At 36.6% G+C, this 10,127-nt stretch overlaps 1 protein-coding gene across 37 annotated transcripts; it reads left to right on the plus strand.

The window, feature by feature from the left end:
- Positions 1–545: 545 nt before the first annotated feature.
- On the plus strand, positions 546–9,615 carry LOC113701382 (uncharacterized). 37 transcript variants are annotated; one of them, XM_072053873.1, is made up of 9 exons: positions 546–3,478; positions 3,637–3,794; positions 4,343–4,454; positions 4,592–4,726; positions 4,867–4,910; positions 5,110–5,220; positions 5,768–5,918; positions 6,880–8,848; positions 8,975–9,615. In XM_072053873.1, the coding sequence occupies exon 1, from the start codon at positions 858–860 to the stop codon at positions 3,459–3,461; it is 2,604 nt and encodes an 867-aa protein (XP_071909974.1). In that variant the 5' UTR covers positions 546–857; the 3' UTR covers positions 3,462–3,478; positions 3,637–3,794; positions 4,343–4,454; positions 4,592–4,726; positions 4,867–4,910; positions 5,110–5,220; positions 5,768–5,918; positions 6,880–8,848; positions 8,975–9,615. The 37 variants fall into 37 exon arrangements, with proteins under 37 accessions (XP_071909974.1, XP_071909968.1, XP_071909958.1 ...); XM_072053867.1 differs by having other exon boundaries at positions 4,607–4,726; XM_072053857.1 differs by lacking the exon at positions 4,867–4,910 and having other exon boundaries at positions 4,607–4,726.
- The last annotated feature ends 512 nt before the right edge of the window (positions 9,616–10,127 follow it).

A 10,127-nucleotide genomic window follows, 5' to 3' on the forward strand; every position in this document is an offset into this window, starting at 1 on the left:
CGTTCAAGGGGATAGTGCTTGCCCTTGGCACTTGCAGAGGGAGCTGGATGACTTGCTTCAGTTTAAACACCACTTCCGAACGATATCGCACTGTTACAGGGAGGCAAATTCGCCAGCGGACCGCGAGGCAAATTCGCCAGCGGTCCGCCTGGCAAATGGTGGTGTAGACTCGATAGTAGGGCAGGTATTTAATAAGTTTTCCGATCTCCCACGGTTGGTCAGGGAGATATTCGAATAGATAGGTTGGGTTTCCATAGTTTTTTAGGAGGATGGTTGGGTATGTGTGATTGTGGTCCTTATTGTGTATGCACGCTTTTCTTATAAATAAAACTGATTATTTGTTTTATATAAAAAAAAAGGTATATTTTCCGCATTCCATGTCACAAAAATTCCCAAGAAGAAATTATATAAAACAATGTGTAATCCTAGTTTTTTCCCTCAACTATAGTTAATTTCAGTAAAACTAATTTACAACAATCAAAATTTAAAGAAATGTAAATTAATAGCACCTAAATAGCTAATTTTCCAATCTAACCAAATAGAAAAAGAGTAAAAGAAAAAAAAAATGGAATTCATCATCTTGGCCCATCCGATCCTGGCCCTAAAGTAGCCAGTCAGAGTTCTCCGCCTTAACTTCCCTTTTCTTTCTGCGTCGCTCTTCTTCCTCGTCTAACCGCCACCCTCCCCTGATGGCACTCTGCCATCCAGGGTCTTCACCGCCGCCACCGCCAACCCTAGCTCTTCTCACTTCGTTCCTCTCTGCCTAGAAGGAACCGTTTTTCCCCCCTTCAGACATCCTCTTCCCAAAAGCACACTATCACATAGTACACACCCCAATAATCAATCCACACATTCAAATGGACATTACAAGACTGAGAGCTCACAAAGCTACAAAGTTGCTGTTTCCACCTATCAATCGCCTTTTAATTACATCAACAGCCCAAGACAATATCCATTCTAACCGTAACAACCAACCCGAGAAACAACAGCAACAACATCAGAAGCCACAGCTGACTAAGCCAATACCAAAGTCTAAGCCTTTATCAGGGAAAGAACAATGGATCGATAAGGAAAAGGTTGGAATTGGTGAACGAAACAATTTGGCGAAGTGGGTTAGTTCTATTTTATCAAAAGAGCGTTTAGATTTTTCCAAGTGTAAAGATTTGCTGACCCTTTTGTCTCCTTTGCAATTTGAGGGTATTTTCCTTGACATTCATCAGACTGTGAAACCTTTAGCTGCTTTGAAGTTCTTTTATTTTTCGTCGAATTCTTGTGGTTTTAGATTTAGTCTTAGATCGTATTGTATCTTGATTCGTCTCCTTGTTATTTCCAACCTTGACTCAGCTGCCCGGTTGCTTTTGATAAGGCTGATCGATGGAAAATTGAATGTTTTTTGTGATAATTTGAGAATTAATGATGGTCATGGTGATAACGGTAAGCATTTGGAGCTCGCTGCTTTATTTGCTGATTTAAGTATGGGAAATTCTCAGGTTGATGTTAGGATACTTGACATGTTGGTTCATGTTTTTGCATCTCAATTTAAGGTTTCGGGTGGCTTGAATTCTTCATTGGATGTGATTTGTATGTTGGCGAGAAGGGGGTTGTTTCCCTCTTTGAGAACGGGTGTTTTTGTGTTGAGTTCTCTTGTCAAAGCGAATGAGCTTCACAAGAGTTATGAGGCTTTTGATATTCTGTGCTCAGGCTTTGTTCCAGATGTTTTTATGTTTAGCATTGCCATCAATGCATATTGTAAAGGAAGAAGGGTTGAGGATGCAATGAGGTTGTTTCAAAAAATGGAGGAGATGGGTGTTGCTCCAAATGTTGTTACTTATAATAATATTATTCATGGTCTGTGCGAGAATCACAATGTAGAGGAAGCTTTTGAATTCAAGGAGAAAATGGTTAACAATGGTGTAAAACCTAGTATTGTTACGTACAGTACGCTTATTAATGCTTTGGTAAAACTTGAGAATTTTGATCAAGCAAACATTGTTTTGAAGGAAATGATTGACACAGGATTTGTGCCAAATGTGATTGTTTATAACACTCTCATAGATGGTTATTGCAGAATTGGAGACATTCAGTGTGCAATAAAGTTAAGGGATAATATGATAATTCATGGCTTAGTTCCTAATTCAGTTACTCTTGGTTCGCTTGTCAGTGGGTTCTGCAAGGTAAATCAAATTGATCGAGCTGTACAGCTGGTAGAGGAGAAGTTATCGGAAGGGTTGTGCATGAATGCTGGTGGCTTTACTTCTTTTATTCATGAGTTATGTAAAAAGTCAGAGCTGGGCTCTGCGCTACGATTCACAAAGGAAATGATATTGCGAAATATGAAACCAAATGACACATTACTGACCAGATTAATTAAGGGGCTCTGCAAGAACAAGAACCATTCAGATGCAGTGGAGCTTTGGTTCCTGCTGCTGAAGAAAAGTTTTAAAGTCAATACAGTAGCCTCAAATGCTCTCATTCATGGACTATGTGAAGCTGGTAGGATGCAGGATGCTGTTAGGCTTCTTAAAGAGATGTTAGAAAGAAATGTGCCACTAGACAGAATCACTTACAACACACTCATTTATGGGTGGTGCAGAGAGGGAGAGTTGGATGGTGGATTTAAACTCAGAGAAGAAATGGTTAAGCGGGGGATTGTACCGGACATTGTTACATACAATTTGCTGATGCATGGGCTTTGTGAGGAGGGAAAGATTGAGGAAGCAATGATGCTTTGGAATGAATGTGAAAGGATTGGCCTTGTTCCCGATGCCTATACACATGGGATCATGATAGATGGATTCTGCAAAGCTGGAAAAGTTGAAGAGGGCAGAATTCTCTTTGATAAGTTGAGCAGACACAATATTGAGTTAAACTCCACTATTTATAATATAATGATTGGAGGTTATTGTAGAAATGGGAGTATAACAGAAGCTATTAAACTGCGTGATGAAATGAGAATCAAAGGCATCCTAGTTACATGTGCTACCTATTCTTGTCTCATACATGCAATGTGCAAGACTGGTTGTGTTGAGGATGCCAAAAGCCTTTTTGATGAAATGAGAACGGACAGCTTGGTACCTAATGTTGTCTGTTATACTGCACTAATTGGTGGCTACTGTAAGCTAGGTCAAATGAATGAAGCAAGGAAACTCCTGCAGGAAATGTCTTTATGTGACATTCACCCTAATGAGATTACCTACACTGTAGTTATTGATGGGTATTGTAGGTCTGGGAATATGAAAGAAGCAACTCACCTACTTGCTGAGATGGTAAAGAATGGAATTATTCCAGATTCTGTCACTTACAGTATACTAACAAATGGAATTTGTAAAGAAGGAAAAATAGAAGAGGCCTTCAAGTTATGCGATAACATGTTGCAAACAGGATTTAAAGTAGATGATGCTATATATACTTCTTTAGTCAGTCGTTTGCACCAACCTTCTGCAGTTGCGCAAGAAGACTGAACTGCCAATAAAGTGTGGTAGGTTTTTGTAGCTTTTATAAAAATATTGTGGAAAAATTTTCGGGTCGCATCTTAAATAACTGAAGTTGAATTATATATGTCAATGGATTTGACTACCTCCTCTTTCTTGATTTTTCAACAAGTCTATGAGTAAATAATACAATGATTGTTCTCAGGCAAGCTGGAGTAGATCAAGGGACGATGTTGACTTGAATCTCTTCAGAAGATACTCAGCGACATGCTTTAGAACCTGCAAGTAGGGTCTATTGCCATATTGGCTCATTGGATGCTCTCTAGATGGATCAAGTACACAAATAATATGGTACATTAAAAGGTAACCATCTTATGCAGTGAACTTTTGGTCAGACCCAAGTTACACTTTTAGTCAAGGTGGAAACTTTATAAAAATGCATGGTTTGGGAGTGCAGCAGTCAAAACTTATGGTTAGGGTGTCATCAAAATAAAATGCATGGAATACAGTGCTTTGTGGGCCATTTGGGAAAGACTCCTGAACTGTTAAGTCCCCACCCTCTTTTTGGCAAAAGGATGAGATACCTAGACTTCATAATTATAATGCTCATTTCAGTTCATCTTTTTTGTCTTGCTCTTTCATGTGCAATGGGGAAGTTGCTCAATTAAATGTTAAATTGTACAGAATGACAATGTATATCTGCAATATTACCATGCTTAGGAAATGCTTTATTTTATTTAATTATGGTGGATGACTTGTTCTTTCCATTGATTTTTCTGTTTTCCTGCAATTTTGAGTGCATTTACAACTGATTCGAACCTGACCCCAGATGCAGTGGTGTCTTGTGTCAGGTAGATCTGTTGGGCATCACAATGAGATTGTTAGTGCAGTTTGCTGTTTTGGTTTCTCAGGCTAGATGGACTCAAATTGGATGAGGAGTGATATATGAATGAAGCTGGATTACATTTTTGCAAGATCTGAAGGACTAGCTTCTGGTGATTTTTTCGGTTGGAATGCTGGAAGGTCTGTGTTTGTTTTATATTTCTATTTTAACTTGGATGTAGTATTTCTTCTGTTTATTTAGTGCTCCATTGAAGCAAAAATAAGTAGTAGGCATATCATCAGGTTGTTTTTGTGGGTAAAATGCTCATAATTTTCAGATATACTGTGAACAGAGCAGCTTCAGATTGTGAGAGAAGAAATATACTCCTACTTGAAGATTATTAAAGGATAATGGCAAGTGAAGGTTTTGCTTCTTCAGCATGAGAATGTCTGATGCCTTCAGCACCTGTTAGGTATGACAATTTCATGTTCTTGTTCTTTTTCGTTTGTCCATTTCGCTTGTGCTTTTTTGTTTTGCCGTTGTTTGTGGGAGGAAATTACAACTGTGGTTACAAGGACTGAAGCATGTTATTATGTTTGTATTTGTGAAAAGGATGGGCATTAAAGATTAGCATGTGATGCAGCACAAATCTGCTGGTATGCTGATAATTTAGTAGCTCAATTGCTATTGAATGGTATAAGTGCACTTAAATTACAAAAGAATTGCTTTAAACTTCAATGAAAGAAGAAGAAAACTCAAGGAATCATCCTGATAACCTTGAACATTGAATTTAAGGCGTTGCATCCATGGAAAGATGCATAGCAGAATGCTGATGGTGATGCTTACAATGTGCAGGTTTATCTAAATGAAATCTTTTCGATCTCTTTTGGAGGAGGAGTACATTATTTATACGCTCATAGACCTATTTCCACCTTGACAACCAGTATTTCTTCTCTTTTTTTGGATGTACGTCAAAAGAATATGATTCCATTTCTAAATTTAAATGATAACTAAATTACTAATTTGATTTGTTGACAAGATATTGCTGAAGATTCCAAAATAACCAATTCAATATTCTACTAAAATATTCTAACAAAATAAAAACTTTTAAAGTATTTTGTATCTCCTAGGTATGTGAACCTAATGCTTGAATGCAATTGCAAAAACTTATAAGTTGTTCTGTGCTTTGAGCTGTTTGGCTACATCAACATGTCTTCTGCCTAGTGTATGCTAGTGACACAAGAGAGGTTATGTACAGGAAGGAGGCATGGATCTGGCTTCTTGACCATGTAGTCCGTCAGATATGAAATATAAGACTAAGGGGTCAAACATTTTGACATTGACAAAAAGAGGGTTGAATTTATGAAACTTTCTTTTTTGTTTCATTAGAGGAGTTATAGAACAGATCTCTGATGTTACAACAAGAGAAGACCAATAAAAGAAGCAAACTACTATGTAAAAGCATTGCCTTTTTGGTGTTTCAGGAACTAATGAATTTTTAGGATCTATGCAGGTGAATTGGATAAAAGAACAGTATTATGATTTGGGACACAGAATCCAACTGGAGGATTTCCTGCATATTTCAACGATTTGAAAATTGATCCATCTGTATAATCTGCCTAATGTGAGCAATCATCTTATGGTGGCATCATACCATAGTTGAGGTAACATATTTGCAGTTTCTCAAGTACCTTGAATTTTATGTCCACCACAACATGCAAGTACCTAAGACTTTCACCGGATGAATTCCACTTTCTACCATTAATAGTTTTCACTTTGCAACTAGGATTTTGAAGTTGGAATATTTGCACCCTAAACTTCTACATGTGATGCAGTCAAAAAAGAGATCAAGCAAATCTAGAATTAAAGGTTTTATGATTTTCCTCAAGTTTCAACTTCACATCCTGTGAATATTAACAGCCTGGTTCATCCCTAAGTTTTAGCATTTCCTAGAATGTTGGTTGGTCTTTCACTTGTTTGCAGGAAATTCCAGCAATTGTGTCATTGAACCTCTTTTAGTTATTTATAATATTAGGTAACTAATTGGAGTCAATTGTCATAGGAAAGTTCCTAAGTAAAGATTTATTAACAATATACTTTGCTATTTTACAAGAAGAAATAGGAGTTTTAGGAGAGTTTGTTGCTCATAACTACTAATTTTTAACATTAATCTATGCAGAAAAATTGATGAATAAGAATTTCAGTTTTGCTTTATTATTTTGTTTTTTTTCTTTGCCCCCATAAATTTTTTTCCTGCTTCCCCTTTTTTATTTCTCCCATGCTCCTATTCAAGAGTACTCTTCACAGCCCCAAAACAGCCCCTCAAACCTCCCACTCTTCTGCTATTGCTAGTACCCAAGATCTCACCTATCTTGTCCGACATCAGCTGGGTATCAAGAGCCCAAACTTTCTTGTTTGTTCAGGCATATTTTTTGTTCTATCAATATGGCTACCAATGCAAAACTTCCTCAAAGTTTGGACCTTTCTTGAAAGACTTTGAGGGTACCCAAAATGAAGTTTCTTTGCTCAAATTTAAAGTGCAAGTATCTGATAGAAAATTTGATGCTTTACAATCTTGTGTTGCTAAATTAGACGATATGGCTAGAAGATTCGATAATATTGCAGGGAAGGCAGTCGATTGGGGGCGGTAGTGCCTGAACTTTCAAACTTGACCATTGAACTTGACGAGCTTGTTGAGGAGAAAACATAAGTGGCTCTAAAAACTTTTGAAGACGCATACGAGGATTCTGGAGTGAAGGAAGTTGTAGAAATTAAGTGGAGGCCACTATTTCAGCTGAGCAGGTCAAGCAGTTAAAGCTGGATGAGTTTGCTGCAATCAACCATATGAAAGACAGTAAGAGGCTTTGTAGCATCATAGATCTGCAAGTTTTGGAACAATGCTAAGAATTTTTTCTAGCCTATTCACTCCAAAAATTCACTTGGTCCTTGGAGAGTTCAGCAATATTCACTCTACAAAGCCCCAGCTTTAACTGTTGCTCCCTCAAGTACACGGCAAGAGTAGTTCTTGGAGTTGCAATTCTTCTTTCAGCTCATTCCAGACCTTCAAGTTCTTCCTCCTACGAATCTTTAAAACTCTAGGTTGAGATTTATCCAATCAGGGACAATAATGCAGTCAATAAAGAGTTAAAGGAAATCTGGGCTTCCAGGTTTTTTGTGGTTTTCCTGAAGTTTATTTATGTTCATTATGGTTTCGTTACCTAAGTTTTAGTAGTTTCTAGGATTTTGGAGCTTGGGCTATTTTCGTTTTTTACTTGTTTGCAGTAGATTTTCAGTAATAGCATCGTTGAGTCTTTTTAGGCATTTATATATTAGGTAACCAATTGGACCAATTGTTAAAATAGGAAATGGAAGTTTTGAGAAAGTTTATAGCTTATAAGTACCTGTGTTTCTACATATGCTACACTGAAGAATTAAGTCTCTGGTTTATTAGTTGTTTTGTTGTTTGTTTTTCTGACCTCTTTGTCCCCATGGTTCGTGGCCCCAATATCCTACCATTCTTCCACTGATGCTGATAGGTAAGATATTACCTATCTTGTCTTACATCAACACGTATTCCGGTTGCATCCAGTGGTTTAAAAGGTCAACCAAATCAAACATGGATTCACATATCTGACCATCAGTTTAGCTTCAACTGTTGGAACCAGTTTCAGGAAATGAAAAATTACCATGCACATTAGACTGGTGTGAAGTTCAGATGCACGAATTCTTGTTTTTTGTTTACATTTTCAGTGATTTGGGGAAAATGGATATGCATCAGAAACTTTAAGATGATGTGTCCAAAATTAAACTTTGATGTGCAAAGTGGAAATGAAAAAAATTTAGGGTGCAATATGGACACTGTTGTACACTGGTTTGTAGGCCCTTTATTTGTATCATAAGCTTATCTATACGACGTAAAGAGCAATTGGGAAAAAAGAATAAACATAACCATGAGAAACAAGTTACTCCAAGGTGTGCCCTGCTTTGTTCTCTGGTCGTTATATTACAAAAGCTTCATCATCCTTTTCCTTTTCCTTTCGCTTTTCTTCTCCTTGGCTTGTCTGTGTATAATTTCTTTGACTACTTCTGATGTCTTAAACTGTACTCGTAGTGCAAAGTTATTCATTGAATTTGGTTGTCAGACTTATCTTAGTTAATCAATTTATAATTACTAGCGAATGTAATTAAGCAAAGTGATGAATATTGGAATTTGTAGCAAATTCCTTTTTTTTTTTTTTTGTTGTCGTCAAGACAACTGAAAGATATTAATAGGCATGCCAAGAAGATGGATTTTTCTGCTTGGTTTTCATGATTACGATAATACTACTGCCGAACCATATTATCTTTGATGCTCATCATCTGTAGCAATTGTAATTTTTCCAAATAATCTTCTATCCTTGTACACACTTGTAATATTTGGTTTCTGTTGTATAGAGGAATTTGAAGGATGATATCTACAATTCATTCAATTTTTAGAGAGGAGCTGAAATTACTACGGGAGGTGGCATTGTCTTATTGGAAGGGTTTACTAAGACGTTTGGACCAGTGCTATATACTTGACAAAATATGGTTTCCAGTATGTATTTCTCATTCTGTAAGTGTGTTAGAATTAAAATAATTCAGAGTTGAAATCTCTTCAAATAGACAATTGAAGGAGATTCCATGGAGGCCCATGTTGATAAAAACTGTACCTTAACATGTTAATTCCTTGCTTGTTCAGCAGATTACACTGATTTGGGACAATTTTGGCGGGAGCAGAAATATACGCGCAAGGTGCTCTGCTTGTTTTGTTCTGAGGATGACGAAATCCCTGATGACCTCTATGGTACTATAGTCTAACTGGGCATCTGTAGTCATCATTGTTGCAGCCAAAAGTTTTCCTCGATGATATCTATTCCTATGAAGAACTCCCAGCATTGATGAAGGGTTTTTACCCAAAGAATGGGGTTCTAGGATTGCGTACTTGTACTAGATTTTTAGATGTGAGCTAAGAGCAACTAACAGGGTTCTTCTAGCAACCAAGATATTCAACAGCTGATCACCTAGCACATTTGTGCGAAACTATTTATTTATCATTTTTTCCGTTTTGTTTCCTTCGTGAGAATAGCTAAACAGTTTGTTTAGAATTTCTGTATTTAAATGTTGAAGTTTTGGGTAGAGAATGGGCTTTGTAGTCTTGCTTTAGGCCGAATGTTGGTGAGTATTGGTAGAGTTTATTGAGTAGTGAATAAACCCAGAAGAAACTTGCAGAAGGCTTTTGGAGTTGCAGCAATTTGCCAGAATTTGCGTGCTCTCTTTTCTCTGAATTTTTGTATTTAAACAATGGTCAAAAAGTGGAAAGAATGCTCGGTGTTTGTTTCACTTTGGTTCAAGTTTTAGCTGGTTGAGTCATGAGTTGCGTTTGAACGAAAAGAGTTGGCATTCAGAAACCCAGAATCGCAGATTGCATTTGAAGCTTGCATGAAATTTTTCATAAAATTGCAGTTTAACCCCTCAAGTTTTCCCTTATTCTACTATGGCTCAGAAAATTGAAAAATTTAATCAATTTTATCCTTTTAACATGTTATTTTTCTTTCATATAATTTAATGAGATTTTTGGATAGATTTTTAGTGAATTTAGGATGAAATTTGTAGGTTTAATAACTCTTGCTAGGTTTATAGTTTTATTTGGATTTTAGTGAAAAAATTAAATATTTGGGTAATATTATTGTTTTGGGGTTTGATGAGAGGATCTTGATTTATTTTGTGAACTTTTAGCATTTAGTTTTGGTAGGTTTCATTTTAAATCCTTAACTTTATTTTATTTTAATTTTGCCCCTAATATTTGTAATAATAATGATTTGACCCGCTTAAATTTTCTTAATTCTTTCAAT

Source organism: Coffea arabica, chromosome 1e, assembly GCF_036785885.1.
Source record: "Coffea arabica cultivar ET-39 chromosome 1e, Coffea Arabica ET-39 HiFi, whole genome shotgun sequence".
Lineage (NCBI taxonomy): Eukaryota > Viridiplantae > Streptophyta > Magnoliopsida > Gentianales > Rubiaceae > Coffea > Coffea arabica.